This window comes from Cucurbita maxima, unplaced genomic scaffold (genome assembly GCF_002738345.1).
Source record: "Cucurbita maxima cultivar Rimu unplaced genomic scaffold, Cmax_1.0 Cma_Scf00016, whole genome shotgun sequence".
Taxonomy (NCBI): domain Eukaryota; kingdom Viridiplantae; phylum Streptophyta; class Magnoliopsida; order Cucurbitales; family Cucurbitaceae; genus Cucurbita; species Cucurbita maxima.
In genome coordinates this window covers 4462624-4480184 of record NW_019272032.1, presented here as the reverse complement: position 1 = coordinate 4480184, position 17561 = coordinate 4462624, and the positions used below count along the sequence as shown (strand labels likewise).

General features: G+C 37.1%; 2 protein-coding genes across 4 annotated transcripts; both read left to right on the top strand.

Annotated features, from left to right (window-relative positions):
• The first annotated feature begins 443 nt into the window (after nucleotides 1-443).
• Nucleotides 444-6200, top strand: LOC111491192 (receptor-like serine/threonine-protein kinase ALE2). The gene is made up of 9 exons (XM_023139985.1): nucleotides 444-1034; nucleotides 1378-1461; nucleotides 2313-2417; nucleotides 2490-2579; nucleotides 3086-3454; nucleotides 3536-3796; nucleotides 3949-4338; nucleotides 4679-4919; nucleotides 5097-6200. The coding sequence occupies exons 1-9, from the start codon at nucleotides 968-970 to the stop codon at nucleotides 5809-5811; spliced, it is 2322 nt and encodes a 773-aa protein (XP_022995753.1). The 5' UTR covers nucleotides 444-967; the 3' UTR covers nucleotides 5812-6200.
• A 2329-nt stretch (nucleotides 6201-8529) lies between these two features.
• On the top strand, nucleotides 8530-15407 carry LOC111491525 (ribokinase-like). Of its 3 annotated transcripts, none has more exons than XM_023140472.1 (14): nucleotides 8530-8576; nucleotides 9321-9558; nucleotides 9666-9729; nucleotides 9870-9959; nucleotides 11356-11433; nucleotides 11534-11608; nucleotides 12317-12369; nucleotides 13218-13368; nucleotides 13629-13739; nucleotides 14192-14318; nucleotides 14464-14564; nucleotides 14684-14822; nucleotides 14984-15064; nucleotides 15169-15407. In XM_023140472.1, the coding sequence occupies exons 2-14, from the start codon at nucleotides 9479-9481 to the stop codon at nucleotides 15261-15263; spliced, it is 1245 nt and encodes a 414-aa protein (XP_022996240.1). In that variant the 5' UTR covers nucleotides 8530-8576; nucleotides 9321-9478; the 3' UTR covers nucleotides 15264-15407. The 3 variants fall into 3 exon arrangements, with proteins under 3 accessions (XP_022996240.1, XP_022996241.1, XP_022996243.1); XM_023140473.1 differs by having other exon boundaries at nucleotides 8536-8576; nucleotides 15012-15064; XM_023140475.1 differs by lacking the exon at nucleotides 8530-8576 and having other exon boundaries at nucleotides 9478-9558; nucleotides 9637-9729.
• Nucleotides 15408-17561: the final 2154 nt, after the last annotated feature.

The window sequence follows — 17561 nt, the reverse complement described above, 5'->3', positions numbered from 1 at the left end:
TGAACATTTCTGAAGCACAATTCTATTAGGAGTAAGCTCAAACATCTCAAACGTCTAGATAATAAGGAAAAAACAAAAAAAAAAACTCTCCATTCTTGATTTTACTTATTTAACCTTCTATCTTGTATTTTATAATATAACATTTCATAAACAAAAAGAAATCAAAATGTTGTTAGTGTTATATATTCTAGCTGAAGACTGAAGTCTCCTGTAGTCCTATGAATATTTGGCCAAAAAGAAAAGAAAAGAAATGACGTAGTCAAACGAGTCTCTAAATTGTCGTTTCATTCACAGTGTTGGGAACACGGAATGTCCGCATCGCGTGGACCAGAGAGACCATCAATTGATCGCCCTTTTGCAAAAATAGAAAAGCAGTGGGTTTGCAGCACAGTAGAGTGTTGTTGCCATGTAATAAAGTTCCTTACCCAGCTCCATCGTCTCTCTCTCTCGCTGTCTCCTCTGGTTCGATTTCTCTCTCTCTCTCTCTCTCTCTCTCTCTCTCTATACTCTCTCCTAAGATCTTCCACTCCCCTTTTCGCCATTTTTCTATCCCTAAAAGTCCCCGCTCTTTTTTTTTTTTCTCTCCTCCTTGTAAAGTGATGTTTTTATACTCTTTCTTCTAGATCCTCGACCGCATTTCATGGATCTGTAAGCCATATATCTGCATTGCTTCGTCCTGCTTCTGCCGTTTCGTTTTCTCTCTCTTAGGGTTTTTTGTTGTCATGTTTTGGTTTTGTCTTTGAGGTGAAGTGGGGGAATTGGTCGGGTTTCTTTTGAGTGGTGTTGAGCCATGTAGTGAGGATTTGGAGCTCGCATTGTGTCGGGGGAAATTGTTGATGGCGAGTTCTTCACCGTATCCCCTGCGAGTGTTTTCTTTGGCAGATTTATGTTGAGGTGGTTGAGCTTGTTGTTTGCGATGGCTACTGATGATGATTCTTTCCTCTGAAATTCGCTCTTTGGACACAAAATGCCTTTCTCGATTGCGCACCTTCTTCTGGTTCTTCATGCGGCCAATTTGGTTTTTTCTTGCTCAGGTACTGTGCATTTACTTTTTCGACTTGATTTTGTTGAACAAGTGCATAAAACTCTGTTAGTTTCTGTGTAAAAGAGTCATTCGCAAGATTATTCTTAATCCCGACCAAACAATTAGACCATCGAGAAACAGTTCATTTACACCACAATGTTTGTTTTTAGCTATATCTTATATCCGACAGTAGACACGACATTCAATTTACTACTGATTTTTTATGCATTTTGCTAAATACAACATTTAAATCACTTGTCGCGAGCTTTGTTATTATTATTAGAATCTGGATTGTTTGACCCTGTATCAGAATATAGAATGTACTGAGAGTTACCTATTTTCTCGGGTTTCAGGACAATCTTCACCACACATATACTTATCTCCTTCCTTAGAGCCAAACCTGGAAACAACAATGGCAGAAATGTCAACAGAGCATGGTATAGTGGTTTCTACTTGGAATCAACTTCTCTTGTTCGACGAACATACATTCATATTCCAATTTTGGTATAAATCTATGATAAGTGCCCAAATGTATTCAAATGTATAGTGATGTAACCTGTTTTTGAACTAATCAGACCCATCAATTGTCCAAACTCTTGAGTTGGAATATTTTATGCATTTTTTTTTTACCTTTTGATTATGGTTTATAGTTAATGGAAGACACTTCTGTTAGAAAGTAAAAAGTGAAGCTAAATCTTTCATGTTAATGATTATATTGTCATATGTTTTTATGTCAAGGAGTTCATCTTATTAGCTCTACCAACAAACTTAATTCTTCTGGTTTCAACTTCAGTTTCTCGTGTCTTCTCTTAAGTTGGTTTCAACAACTTAAAGAAGAAAATGTAAATTAACTTAGTCAGTGCAGTTGGTGGCATTAACAGTGCCTTGAGTTTGGTTTGTAATTGGATAAATAGTTAATTAACTATAGATTGAGTACAAGACAATGTTTATGAACTAGGGATGTGGAATTCAAGTAAGGTAGTAGGCATGAGTCTATTAGCATAAGGAGCGGCCGAAGCTATATCATCATATATCATCAGTGATCAATATATTCATTCTGTTTATCTGATCATTTGGTGGTTCTTTTTGAGTGTTTAATTTACCCTTGGTGGGAACAGTTCTCAAATTCTATACAATTTTCTTTTTCTGGGACTACAGTCAGTAGGAATGAAACTAAAGGGTAATAGTGAAAATTTCTACACTGGTAATCCCTTTTTCACTCATTTTAATTGTTAACAATTCATGGTCTTCCCTTTTTCTATGGGTGCACATGGCTCCCTCATTGCAGTAAGTTCAGAGCCGATGAGTTTTTCATTTGTGCCCTCAAAATTACATGGTAACTGGATGTTTAAGCCATCGTCAGGACCATTGACTGCTCCTGCACCTTCTCCAGGTATAAAGGAAATGTAATAAATTCTCCACTGTCCTCTGTGTTGCTATTACTTACTGACTCTACCTTTTGTAGGTCCTATAGTTGCACCTTTACCTATCCGACATCATCGATGGCGTCGTAAACGACCTCATGTGGTTGCTCCTACCCCGTCAAAAGATCAAGGTAAAGTTGGGGATTTATTTATTCAGTGGTCAATTATTTACCCAAATGGGGAAACTGTATGACCTCATAGTACATGATTGCCAGGTGACGTTTCTTTGATTCTAGGCTCCTGATCCACATTTTTTGTTACTGCTTTTAGGCTACTGAAATGCTTGTTCCTTTTGCTTGATAAATGGCTCCATCCATTCCATTTCCTGCTAAATAAACAGGTTTACCGAGCCATTCCCGTCTGTTAAGCATTTTCTTCAATATGAGATACTTAAGAGCTGGATTTTGGCTGTGAAACTAAATTGTTTCAATTCAATATCATGCTATCTTTGAATAGGTTTCTAACATTTGACATTATGAGGTGATGGTGATCCACTTAAACTTGTGCCCTCCTTATCAAAGGAGTTTTGGAACTTTACATCTTTCATCGTCTAGGACAATGATTATTAGCTTTCAAGTTGTAAATCTTCTTTTATGAAATTCTTTGTACTAAATATTTTTGAACATGGACTTGAAAGGTTGTGATCAAATATGCATGGAGCCTCTTACTGCGGCACCCTTTGGTTCACCTTGCGGCTGTGTATTTCCCATGAAAGTCAGACTTCTTCTGGATATAGCTCCATATGCTGTTTTTCCTGTGATGAACGAGCTTGAAATTGAGATTGCAGAGGGGACTTACTTGGAGCAAAGCCAAGTGAAAATCATGGGTGCAAATGCAGATAGTCAAAATCAGGGAAAAACTGTGGTGGAGATAAATTTAGTGCCTCTGGGAGAGAAATTTGATAATACCACTGCAGTACTGACTTACAGAAGATTTTGCGATAAAAAAGTGCATCTAAATATGACGCTTTTTGGTGATTATGAAGTTGTGTACATCAGCTATCCAGGTAATAACTTCAACATTTTTTCTCTGCTTTTGTTAACATCCTCCTCTCAGTAAATTTTGAGAATAAATAAGCCATGATCAGGGATTCCTTCTTCACCGCCATATGGAGGTTACATGGGAAGTGCTCCTAGTGGAAGTGCTGGAGATCTTCCCATTACTGCAAATTTCGTTAATAAGAGCCAGAAGATGAATGTTAAAATAATTGCCGTCATAGCACTTTCAGCATTTGTTGTGTTATTGGTGTTCATTGGAGCTCTTTCCATCTTTTTTAAATGGAGAAAGGTTGGCAGACCGTCTAGTGCTGTTGGCCCTGTCTTCACGTCATCAATTAACAAAAGATCTGGTGAGTCTGTAGATCCTGATCTCATAGCTATCACAAGGATCTTTCCTCAAGTATTGTTCAAGTATGAGCTGTTCATTCTATGAGCTATCTGGAAAGCCCTATTAATTTTTCCTGTAATACTGCTCTAGATGATTGCATTTGAATTAATGCAGGTCTAGGATCAGCCTTATCAAGTAGCATTGCTTGCTCCACATCTGTTTCCCTAATGTCCACGATGCCAACCAGTATTCAATCTGTTAAAACATTTGCACTTTCTGAACTTGAGAAAGCAACAGATAAATTTAGTTCGAAAAGGATTTTAGGCGAAGGGGGATTTGGCCGGGTTTACTTTGGTCTTCTGGAAGATGGAAATGAAGTTGCGGTTAAGTTGCTTACACGGGATAATCAGAATGGAGACCGTGAATTTATTGCGGAAGTTGAGATGTTGAGTAGACTGCACCATCGGAATCTTGTGAAACTGATTGGGATATGCATTGACGGGCGAACTCGCTGCTTAGTTTATGAGCTTGTCCATAATGGAAGTGTTGAGTCCCACTTGCACGGTATATTTCCCATATCACCTACGAGTAGGCCTTTTGGGCGTTTGTTAACGTTTCTTCTATGTACTGCTGATAGATGTCTCCATCTCCTATACATGGTTTGTTTGATGAACTTTGGTCTCATTGCCTCATTCAGTATAAAAATGTTTTATTTCCCTCTTTCCTTTATCATTCAATATGGTGAGAATTAACCATTCTTATCATTAGTTAAATAACATTTTATTTTAATGAGAAAACCTAGTTTCAAAAGTTTCTTTATTGTTCTTAATTGATTTTTGTACTTGGTGTCATCCTAATTGTACTTGGTTTTATTTACAAAAGGCTCTCCACCTGCACTGTGTAGGCATTGACAAGAGAAAGGGACCCCTTGACTGGGATGCGCGGTTAAAGATTGCCCTTGGAGCAGCAAGAGGTTTGGCATATCTTCACGAAGATTCTAACCCCCGTGTAATTCACCGCGATTTCAAGGCAAGTAATGTTTTGTTGGAAGTTGACTTCACCCCCAAGGTTTCGGATTTTGGATTGGCTAGGGAGGCAACTGAAGGAAGTGAACATATCTCAACACGGGTGATGGGAACTTTTGGGTAATTCTGGCGTCTGCTTATCTTATCTTACTGTATTGATCTGTTTACTAATCATTAGGAGGATTAACTTTTGGAACATTGTTAAGGAACATGAATCTCAAGTCTGTCTCTATTTTTGCATGACTATTGGCGGATATCAGTTATCATCTTTTGTTGACCGAGTCAATAAATTTTCAGGTATGTAGCCCCTGAATATGCAATGACAGGGCACCTACTCGTCAAGAGTGATGTTTACAGCTATGGAGTTGTGCTACTTGAGCTTCTTTCGGGAAGAAAACCAGTGGACATGTCCCAGCCACACGGTGAGGAGAACCTTGTAACATGGGCTAGGCCTCTACTAACCAGTAGAGAAGGTTTGGAGCAACTAGTAGATCCTTCTCTAGCTGGTAGTTATGACTTTGATGACATGGCCAAGGTGGCTGCCATTGCTTCCATGTGCGTTCATCCAGAGGTGACCCAGAGGCCATTCATGGGAGAAGTTGTGCAGGCTCTGAAGCTGATATACAACGACACAGATGAGACGTGCGCAGACTACTGCAGCCAAAAGGAGTCCTCAGCTCAGGAATCGGATTTCAAAGGCGATCTTGTACCATCAGATAGCAGTTGGTGGAATGCTGGTGGTCTCACACCTCGACTGACATATGGTCAAGCTTCTTCCTTCATCACCATGGAATACAGCTCTGGCCCCCTTGAAGATATAGAAAACCGACTGTTTTCAACTTCAAGTTTGGTGGGCGATGAGATATCCTTGCCCATTCGGCATGGAAACAGGTCAGGTCCCTTACGAACTGCTCGAAGCAAGCCTGCCTTTTATAGATTGTCGGGAAGTAGGAGCGAGCATGGAGGATTTCTTTCAAGGCCTTCTTGGAACAACAATGGGTTTTGGGTTTGATTTTCGTTTGAAATCTTCAAAAAAAAGAGAACAAATGCTTGGCAGAACAAAAGAAGTGGATCTGCCGCCATTGATGCCCCCTTGACAGCTCCATTCTTGATCATTTTATGCTGTGTGGAGCTCTCAAGGGGACATCGGTGCTGATCCTCGTGGATTCCTTTCTGCGACTCTTTAAAGTGTACAGTTTTAACTCTCTGGTTCATAAGGAGCTTTCAGGCTTGGAAGTTCAAAAGTTGTCTTTAATGTGTGAGAGAAGGGGGGAAAAAAGAGCGCAAAGTATTGGGTTCTAATTTTGGAATTATTGATTCATTACCGTACAAGTTAGGAATGTAATTTGAATACTCTCTTATATAATATTATTTTCTTTTTAAAAATTCTGCGTTACTGTGGCACTGTGCTATGTGCTTGCAAATTAAATGACAATCTCAGTCTCACCATGCCCGCCATTTTTTTTAAAAAAATATCAATTAAAATCCTATATTAATTCTGAATATTATAAAATAAGACTAATTTATTCGAAATGTGATATATATTTTTAATAATATATTTCTGATTTTAATATTACAAATTAATTTAAAAAACGCGCGCAAGCTAACTTCGCGGCTCCGCCAAACGTTCTGCTCCTCTTTAAAAGGTACAAAATTCGTTCCGCCAAATGCTGCGATTCTCCGTTCTCTTCAAATTCAACCATATCTGTTTGGTTTCTCTCTATTTACAATTTCATTTTTTCAATCAAAATGCGGCCGATCGTTTATACTTCAGTGATTCGTTTCTTTTCATGCCGAGAAAGTCTTCGTCCTCGGTTGTGATTCCTCTTCCTTGAAACTGCATCGTTGAATGAGTTCGTTCTTTTCTGTTTTTGCAGTGTTTAACCGTGTCATTGTGAATTCGTTCCGGCTTGAGATTTTCAGCTTATAGGAAATGTTGGAGTGCAGCGACGGATAAGAATTACGAGCACGCCGAATCGGTAAAATTCTTCATTATCTTCACGTTTATACTTCCGCCTTCAGATTAGTACCGGAGAAGAAATAGTTTGGCTATTTCATTTTTTTTCAGCTATTGTCTGGTTAAAATTTTGTCGTACAGCATAATCATTCCAGAATAATGTGGAACTGCCCACGTCCTAGGCACCATTAGCTGATACTATTTAATGTGTAACTTCCCAGGTCCATCACTAATAGATATTGTCCTCGGGCTTTTCTTTTTGAGTTTTCTTTTAAAGCACGTATGCTATAAGAAGGTTTCCACACGTTTATAAATGGTGTACTTGAGCCGTTACAAATGGTATCAAAACTAGACGCTGGTACAAATGGTATCAGAGCTAAACACTGGTACAAATGGTATCAGAGCTAGACACCGGTACAAATAGTATCAGAACTAGACACCGGACGATGTGCTAACCTTCTCGCTGTTCTTTGAAGGGAGTAGACACGAGGTAGTGTGCCAGTAAGGACGCTGGGCCCCGGAGGGGGTGGATTTGGTGGCAGTCCCTTATCGATTGGAGAATGGAACAAGTGCAAGCGAGGACGTTGGGTCTCAAAGGGGGATGGATTATAATGTCCCACATTGGTTAGGGAGGAGAACAAAATACGATTTAGCAAACGCATTTTAAAACCTTGAGAGGAAGTTCGTAAGGGAAAGTTCAAAGAGGACAATATCCACTAACGGGGTGTGCTTGGGCTGTTACAAATATTTCTCAAATTCATTACGAAGTAGTGAATAGAAATATAGTGAAATGGAGTTGATTTAAAACTTGTTGCACATGAGGCAGATGTTTGTGTCTAATCATGAGGGAATAGAATTTGAAGGCTCTATGCTCGGTGCTAACTACAGGATCTAAAAGCATTTTTCTTAGAGATGTATGAGCACTGCGGCAAAGCTACTAGAGATAACCAAGATCTTTTGTTTAATTTCTTATGAAAAAGCTAAACTAATTTATCCAATGGTTCGAAGCTTAACTTAGAATTATTTTTTTTTAAATTTGATGATATGAAGGATATTTAGTTATATTTCATCCTCTCTTATATTTTCTTCAGCCCAGTGGCGAAGTTGAGAGCTAATGATATAGGGACAATGTGTGGAAAGCTGGAAGTGGGGAACGGGTGAAGAAAGTGTACGTCTCTGAAATGGTTGATACCACTGCAGCTGGGGTTGCATTCATCGGTATGGTTGTATACATTTTCTTGAAACGAGTATTTACTTTGGTACCTTTGTGATCCTTTATTTTCTTGAGAAATCTGGTGTTGTGCAAATTGTATTTTTCCAATGTTCTCTGCATAAAGTTTTGTGACCATTTCACTAGGAACCTGAATCATGGTTATGTTCTTTTTCCATTTAAAAATTCACTTGGAATTGATTTCGCTTTAATTACCAACGCCGAGAATAATCTTTGCAGTCTTTATTTCTTTATTTGTTCAATATGGAAGCTGATGGATTATTATTTCTCTCTTCCCATTGTAACCACTTGTCCTTATATGCCACCAGAGAATCATGCCATTCGCCACCCTGGTGGTAAGTTACACAATGTAAACGGCCTGTTTATGGTTTTGGAAGCGCTTCAAAATTATCACCATTATTTTGTAGATTCGAGGCAGCTGCATGTTGCTGAGCCTTTTCTATTTATCATAAAATGTATTTAAGTCCAATTTCAAACCAAAAAATTTGCTGTTAAACAGGTTTTACGGTCAGAAAAATGAAAAAGAAAGGTAGAAAAGCTCAGGGCGGGATCACCGGAAGCTTTCTTCCTTGATGATATAGTCGCAAAGGTTAGCTTTCTTAACTAATACTTTTTTGTGCTTCAAACTTCGAAGTATACAGAGTTTCTTTCCTGTACATTTCGCATTTGAGGATTTAAACTGTTGAAATCCTGATGAAGAAAATTATAATGCATTACATGATGAACCATTCTTTTAGTCTCAGTTCTTTATGTTAATGGAAATTGACATGGTATAGAATTTTATTGAATAATTCTTTGGATTGGCAATGACATTACAAATGACATTAGAGATAACTTGTATCAGCACTGCCTAAAAAGTAAATGACGACAGATAAATTATGTGTAAATAAAAGTAATTATAAAAAGAGAACAACGAGGAAGAATGATGGTTAGATGGGCCCTAGATTTTGAAATCATTTTAAATTGTAAATCACACCGAAAGAAATTGTGTTCATCAAAATTATTTTTACGTTTTTAATTATGAATTAAGTACTCTTTATTGCTTTTATAACAATTAAATATTTTTAAATACTTTGCAAAATTTTGCAATTCCTGCCGCTGTACTACGTCAACCAATTTTAACTGTTTTTACGTTTTTTTTAGCGCGCTGTCTTATATGTATGATTTGTTGAAGATTCTGTTTTCTTTAATCTCTTATTATTTTAGTGATTAATGTAAAAATATAAAGAATATAAAATGAACTGCTAAAGCTATATATATATATATATATATATATATTCTATTCATTTGTATGATAATGCTTTTGCCCACTGGTCTGGATTTATTTGTATAGGATAATATCGTTGATTTTAAATTTACTCGAGAGAAAGAAAGGCGAGAGAGTGGAACAAAACTTAAGAGACGGGTGGCGAAGCCCGATGAGGAAAGTCCATTAAAAGAATTACAGTCAGGCGTCACCTCGGCGTATTGTTATCCGATTTCAAAATCAAGATGCCATTGCTGGCTTTCGTTTCAAGCATTACGCTTGTTCATTCTCCTTCAAGCTTCTTTCTCCTCTCCAAATTATCCAGGTCTGCTTTCTCTTACTTACAATTATTACTTCACTCGGCCTTTTCCGATCAAAACGAAACTAATTGTTTACGTTTCAGCGGTTTCTTTTTGGATATTCTGATTTTAGGCCGAGAATGTCCTCGTCCACATCGCCTTCGGTTTCGATTCCTATTCCTCAAAATCGCGTAGTTGTGAGTTTTCTTCTCTCCTTCTTGATCGCTCTGGCTCTGATCACTGACAACTATTTTTGTGCTCTTATTTTCATTGTCCTTATGAGTGTATATCAATTGGATCATTAAAATTGATTGAATGGTCGGGTATGTGTTTGCAGCTTGGTCTTGGTACTGTGTCTGTTGATTTTTTGGCGGCAGTGACTTCTTATCCAAATCCCGACGACAAAATTAGAACCACTAGCTTAAAGGTATGTTCGCTTCTGTTAGGGACGTGATCGAGACGTGAATTTTTGTGACTGCCTAGCTATATATTAAGCATTTCTAAAATTTTTGTTTATGTGATATGTTGACTTGCTCGAACTTGACTTTATCCTGTGATGAAAAATTCAGTGTTGACTAAAGTGACTCGGATGAGCTATCTGAAAGGATCATTTTTTGTCCAATTTATTATGTCAAGTTTTCGACGTTGTTGAAAACTGGAATGTTTTCAGTTCAGACTTATTTTTTCTTGCCCTGTGAAATTTCTCAAGTTTTGATAGACGTGTCAAGCCTTAATCACACTTTTATGGTCTCTTTTTGCAGAAATATTGTTCTAACTAACCAGTATACCATTTATGATTCATATACACCCCACGGGTAATTCAGTGTTAATGTAATGGACAGTGGGAACATATACTTATAATATCTGGACTTGCAGAGCCGTAGGAAGTGAACATGTTTGGAGTAGAGCTTAGCATATAACATGTTGGATTAGTGGAGCCTAATCATCAAGATGGCTTAGTTAGGGAATCGCTGAAAGGCCGTTCAAAACCCAAATTTAATGAAATGGAGAAAAGGTAGCAAACGAGCACTACATTGCAGCAAAACAGAAAGCCAAGAATTTGAGAAGGAAGTGTCATGGGGCTACCCTAGAGCGGCATGATGCTAGAGAAAGCCAACATAAAATCGTTAGAGAACCTTGGCGCTAGCCTAGAGTGCCATGGTGCTGGACCTAAAGCGGAGTAGAGTTCTTGAAGCGCCAGCCTTCATGTGGTGTATGCAGCAAATAATGCCCTTGGATTCTTCTAGTTAATTGATGTTTTCCTCCTTTATTTTGTAAGGAAGGGAAGCGACAACTAGGTGTTTAGAGTGTTTTAAGAGTTTAATTTTTAGAGATGAACATAGAGGGAAACACATGTTTGATTGAATCCTTATTTTCATCTTCATTGATTTTCTTCTGATGCAGAAGGTTGAGCATAGCCCCAAGTTTGAGAAAACTAGAATGAACTCTAGTGTGTCATTTTTTTTTTATCCCTATCTTTTCTTTTTTAAGTTGTTTATTTTACCTGTGTACTGTTTTATCCTATGGAAGGGAAATTTTAGGCTAGATTCAGAATATCCCTAAATTCCCATCAATAACATTGGGAGCTGTCTTGGCTTCAACCATATGGAATTCCAGACATTGTTCTTTCTATGAATTTAGCTTACTTGAAAAAAATCTGTAGCACTCATTTTCCCATTGTAAAAAGTTCAATATATGTTTGGATTTGTAAATCCTCTTGTATTATAAATGAAATATGTTCTTACAACAAAAAGATGATAGGTTATATATACTTTAACCATTTGGAGAATTGTGGTTTGACGTGGCTGATGACTTCTTCTTAGGTACAAGGTGGGGGAAATGTAGGGAATGCTTTAACTTCTGCAGCTCGGTTGGGTTTAACAGCACGGATAATTTCCAAGGTTGCACTTTATCCTTAGCATGTTTCCTTTAACCAGCTCAACTTCCGAGTACTGAATGGAACTAGTGTATGTAACATATTTGTGCATGATAAAATTGTAGGTTGCAAATGATAGTCAAGGAAGAAGTATATTGGAAGAGCTAGAAGCTGATGGCGTCCATACATCTTTTCTTGTAGTAAGCTCTTCGTGTTGCAGAATTTTAAATATCTGTGACTTACATTATCATAATTAACTTTTGCATTATCTTTACAATACTGCCCACCTTTTGCTGTATTTTGCACCTAGTGTAAGTGTACATGGGATTTGGATGAGGATATTTTCTTGTCTTAATGCAAGTATTATGGTGATGCATGTTATCTTCAGCCTACAGATATAACGCTAATGGTTGTCTTTTGGAATACAAGGGCTTGAATGCTCTCAAGTCTACTTCTTACTATCGAATTACATTACTGTCTGCTACTGAATATTGTGACTTGGCATTGATGTCCAGACTAATCTAATGAAGTTTGGCATTTTAAATGGCTTCGAGAAATTTTCAAATTGCAAAATTCTCTTTAGCATGTATGTTTCGTCGACAGTTGTCTATCTTATGAAGCTGGTCACCTACTATTTGTAAAATATTTAGTGAAATTTGATTCTTCTTTTCAATGAGATGTAAATTTTGCATCTAGTTCATTTGAGGTGAGAAGTTCAAAGGACTCACCCCCACTTTTGTACTAAAAAATAAAATGTAATATTTTCAGTTCAATATAAAACGTGTTTCTACAAATATTTCATCTTTTTCCTACTATTTGCTATCTGAAAGATATCTGCTCTCTTTTCGTGATGGGATTTTAAGTTGTTTCCTATGAGTTAACACGTTTGTGATTTTGCATTTTCTCAGGTTTCTGAAGGGGGTATTTCACCATTTACCTATGTTATTGTGGATAATAAAACGTAAGCTTTTGCATTTCTATGCTTCTCTACTTCGTCTATTTGCTGAACTACTAGCTGCAGATTGTTGATCAACTTGATTTCCAGTAAAAGAACTAGGCCTGCCCACTGATGCAGAAAGGAGAGAAATTTCTATGCACCTTTCATGTTTATTCTCAATCTCTGGTTTCTTTTGTATCTCATGTTTTAAGAGGCTAAAGATGGCTTTGAGGCTTTTCTCTTGAGGAGGGCAAGGTGTAGGCCTCAATTTGAATAAATAGTATTGATAAAAGATATCAAAATGCTTATCAAGATACTAAACTTGATAACTATTAGAAAAATATATTCAATAAATATTCTAGAGATCATTTTAGCATAATTATTATCAGTAATAGGATCTACATATTATGTAATTTTTGTCATCAATGTCTCCTTAAGCCTTTGTTGTAAAATTAGTGATGAGCTAAATTACAAAATTGTGGTATATTGGCCTAAAATACTTGAGCGAGTTTTTATATTTCTGAAGAATATTGCATTTATATTATTCTTTGTCTTATAGTGAGGCAGAAGGATTAGTAAGAGGCCTTTTCATAGAGGTCAAAGAAGGGTAATACTTGAGTCTAAAAATTTGTATGAGGCAAGAAAGCATAAGCCTTTTAAAACAATGTCGTGCATTGAGTTCAAAGTGATATTTTGTGGATCGTAAAGAACATATACCTTCTATGTTCTTGTTATCGCCTCATAGTTTTTATATTTTAATCTTTCAAAGAGAAGTCTTCTTTTATAATTCTGAGACGGAATGCACAAAAGAATATTATAAGGAATGTACATAATTAAACTCACAATTCATTTACTATGGTGAACCTTTGTAGACACACTCGTACATGCATCCACACCCCTGGTTCTCCTCCCATGGTGCCAGGTGACCTTTCACGATCAAGCTTGTTGTCTGCTTTAGATGGTGCTACAATTGTATATTTTGACGCAAGATTGTATGAAACTGCTCTGGTTGTTGCACAAGAGGTAAACATATCAACTTTCTTTTTTTAATGCTTCACTTGCTTTGTCGAGCATTCTCTTTCAAGTCGATTTTTAAGAGCCAGACTTCTGTATTCCTCTCCCACATTGAAAATTTGAAAGACACTCGACACTTATCTTCTTCCAGCTTTTGGCTTATTGTTTCTTTTGTTTTCACTTCTCAAATATCTTTGAACTGGCTGTTAGTCTGTAACTAACACCTTTTTGATCCATGTTGTAAGGGATGTTAATTTTACTTATTACAGGCAGCTCGGCAGAATATACCTGTCTTGGTCGATGCAGAAAGGAAAAGGGAAGGTCTGGATGATCTCCTGACATTTGCCAATTATGTTGTCTGCTCAGCAAAATTTCCACAGGCAAGTGTTCTTTCTTCGTTCCTCTTTTTCGAAGTAGTCCTTTTCATCAAAATTTTCCCGTCTGGAAATTGAATTCCAACTGTACATATTTCTCCTGGATATCTTTTTAATTTTTAAATTGTGCTTTGGATTTTTAAGTTTGTACTTTTGATCCCCTGGTCTTTATTAATTTTCTTGCATGCTCGTAGAGCTGCTTATGCCTCAAGTAACTTTTGCGTTTGCTTGGGAGTTTCTTTAATGCCACGTGCAAGCAAAATGATATTGATTTTTTCATCTACTAGCATACATAATTATTATGCCGTGTAGTATATTTGAATTTGTATTGAATTGCAGTTCTTTTTTTCATTTTTCTATTCGTCCTTTTAAGTGAAGTTTATCCTGTTATATCTTATGTATGTGTGCTCATATTTTCTGTTGTTACTAAATTATGGAAGCGTTATTTGCTGGGACAGGAATGGACAGAGGCACCATCGATTCCATCTGCACTTGTTTCCATGCTTCTTCGACTTCCAAAACTCAGATTTGTGATTGTCACCTTGGGTGAAAATGGGTGCATAATGCTCGAAAGAATTACTAATGGTGAGTTTTTCTGATCAATTTTCTACTATGCCGTTGGCATCATATGATGCTGCCCACCACAAGCGGTGGATATCATTTAGGTACAAAACTTCCTGAATTTTAATTTATATTTAAAATTAACAGGCAGTTTCTCTCTTTCTGGCAGAAACACCTGATCAGTTAGAAGAGTTTGAAGTAGACAGCTTACTTGAAGTGATCAAGGGCAGAAAGGACAAGAATATAAATATTCCAACTTCTGTTTCATCGGTAAAATCTCATTATTTTGGGGTATCTTCAATCCTACTATAGTCCTTGACAAAATGATTCGTCTGTTTACATATGAGGTTATGAATGAGATTCGGTTAAATTCCGTCATTTTGTTTCAGCCAGTGGCCAAATTGAGAGCTGAGGGGATAGGGACAGTTTGCGGCAGGCTGTTGCTCGGAACAGCTGAGAAAATACCAGAGTCCGAAATTCTCGATACAACTGGTGCTGGAGATGCTTTCATTGGAGCAGTTCTTTATGGTTCGTAATAGGAACAATTTTATCTGATAACTTTGTTGTCCTTATACTTTCTTGTACATTTTTTTTGTTCTTATTTTCTTCAGCTTAATTAACATCCGCCCCAAAAGATTTATGCAGTTTATTTATTCATTTTTCTTTGTTTATTACGGGAGCTATAATAGGAATTCATGATTTTCATTTCATTTCCAGCCTTATGTGCCAACATGCCACCAGAGAAGTTGTTGCCATTTTCTGCCCAGGTGGTAAGTTATTTGTCTAATGTGCTGGTTGGGAAGTCTGCTAAATAGCTTATTTATGGTTTGCAAAGTGCTAGAGAATTTGCTCACTGTTACTTGTCACGCTGCAGGCTGCTGGATGTTGTCGGGCTTTGGGTGCTCGAAGCGGTCTTCCATATCGTACAGATCCATGCTTAGCATCTTTCTTACAATAAATATTTGCTAAAAGATCATATCATTAACTCACACGTGAATCTATATTCTCAGCCCACTACATTATTAACTCGATTTTAAGGTGTTACCTAATGTGAAACGTATTTCAACCCAAAGCAAGAATTTTGATATAGTAGCAGCGCCTTTGAGTTTGGTTCCATGCCTTCTTTTGAATTTTCCTCAACAGGTTTTGCGGCCAAAAAAATTAGGAAAACAAGTTCCAATTCGAGATTGGATGCTTTCTTCAAGTGAAACAGTTATTATGGGTACGCAAGCAATTGTTCGTTCTTGATAAACTGATCTTTACGTCTGTGCTTCGAAGTATAATTTCTCTATATTCGTCTGTGTCACCATTCTTTGTGGTCTCAAGTTTTTGTAACCATACATCTATTACACGTTGTCTTCTTAGACAGTAAGAAAATATTTACTTGGTACAAACCACGTTGTTTTCTTACTCTTTTATCCTTCATTTGAGTAGAAAGCTTGCACGATGGTGGTTTTGAGGACATCGTCGATGTATAGCCGGATACTTTTACAAACCTCGCTCATGTTGTCGTGAGATTCTTCTATCATTTCCAGGTACTACTAAACTTTGATTGATTTCATGCCTCGCTTTCAAGTATGTATCTGGATTGCCGAATCGGCACTGTCGTGGAAGCCAGTTTGGGCCCATGAATATGGACCCACATGGTTAGTCCATCTGAAGATGGGCCTTTAAACTGATGTCTTAGCCTATTTGTGTCGTGCCTTAGCACTTAGACTGAGTCCAAAACCAAGTCCATATGACGTTGGATTTCTGTGCCTTACAATCCTATGAAAATAATGCTTATCCTGAAAAGGATCAATCTAGAATCCAAACGAAAACCTCAACAGTCTTTATTTTATAGGATCGTGTTACAGATTATATCTAACCTAAAATGTATCAAGAACGAAAGAGTGCCAGTTTCAAAGTTTGGTGGGTGATTAAAACCCATCAAGAGTCTGTAAGGAAGAAAAATATCAAACTAATCAGAGGGCTTTCTAATGATTAGTAATTACATTAATTTTCGAAAATCTGTCCAAAACACGACACTGAAAACTACTAAACAGAATGGCAAGTTTAAGGTCTAATTTGAACGTGGAAATTAAAAAAAGAAAAGGAAAAAAAGAAATAATAACTCGTGGAAAAATGAGCGAAGGTGACCTGTATATACTCATGCACTCAATAAATGAACAGTGACAAGTACCTACAGAAATCAAGGTCACATAGTTGGATTCACTAAGGGCAAGAGAATGAATGAAACAGTAGTTGGCCACCCATGAGAACTTCACATGCCATTTTGACACTCCCCAAAATGCTCCTTCCAATAAGCTGCATCAAAGTGCTTCCAAATCACAGGTCCTCCCTTCTCTTCTTTGTGGCTCGGGACCATAAGCCAACAACTACATCTTTGCCAATAGGACCACCTTCATTCTTTCAACCCATTCACTCGCTTCATTATGGATAGAGCAACTCTATCAAATTGACATATTTTGGATAAGTTTCTGAATTTTTGCGACTCACTTTTCTTCGTTGCTTAGATAACGTTATAACCAAAAAGAGGCTGATTGTAGTCTTTTTTCCTTATTCTATATGTGGATCTTTTTTTTTTTTTTTTTTAATTTTTCTAAGCTGTGCGGTTTGAAATTTCTCTTTGCTCCCTAAAGTTTATGTTTCTGCACTTTTTTTTAGAAGAAAAATAGAGTTAGCATAATGGATAATGTGAAAATCATTTTTCTTTTAAATTTTAAGGTATTGTTTTATTATAGGAAAGAATAAGTATTATTTAGCCCAACTGAAAAGCGTGTAAATAATCAGAGCTCGATGTATGACCCGTATTATAAATGTGTGCAATTTATGTTCATATTTGATGTATATTGAACTGTGTGTGATTTATTCAACGCTACTTTAGGTATGATGTAGTAATATAATGGTGTTGAATAGAGTAAGGGCTTAGGAGAAGTAGTTTTCATTTCCCTCCTTCCTTTTGGGTTCCAATTAATTAGTTTCTACTTTTATGAGTCTTGAAGGTTCACCTGACTAAGTCACCTCAACTTCCTGGAATTGGTCCATGGAATTAGCAATTAAGGTCCCCTCCATTCTCCTCCATGCCACCCACCTTCCTTGCATTATTGCCACTTGGGAAATCGCTAAACACCTAACTTCTTCACATGTACCATGCACCCTATCACCCGTGGCTATGAATCAAAACCTTCCCTGTTTGTCTATTTTTCTACTACTTTTGGTCCCAAAGCTTTTATTATACTTTCTCTTAATTTTGCGTTGAAAATT

Coding starts and splice junctions, on each gene's coding strand:
- LOC111491525 (XM_023140472.1), top strand. CDS start 9,479: ATGCCATTGCTGGCTTTCGTTTCAAGCATTACGCTTGTTCATTCTCCT. Junction 14,319..14,463: donor GCTCGAAAGAATTACTAATG/GTGAGTTTTTCT, acceptor TCTTTCTGGCAG/AAACACCTGATCAGTTAGAA. Junction 14,823..14,983: donor CATTGGAGCAGTTCTTTATG/GTTCGTAATAGG, acceptor GAGCTATAATAG/GAATTCATGATTTTCATTTC.
- LOC111491192 (XM_023139985.1), top strand. CDS start 968: ATGCCTTTCTCGATTGCGCACCTTCTTCTGGTTCTTCATGCGGCCAAT. Junction 2,580..3,085: donor TACCCCGTCAAAAGATCAAG/GTAAAGTTGGGG, acceptor TGGACTTGAAAG/GTTGTGATCAAATATGCATG. Junction 3,455..3,535: donor TGTGTACATCAGCTATCCAG/GTAATAACTTCA, acceptor AGCCATGATCAG/GGATTCCTTCTTCACCGCCA.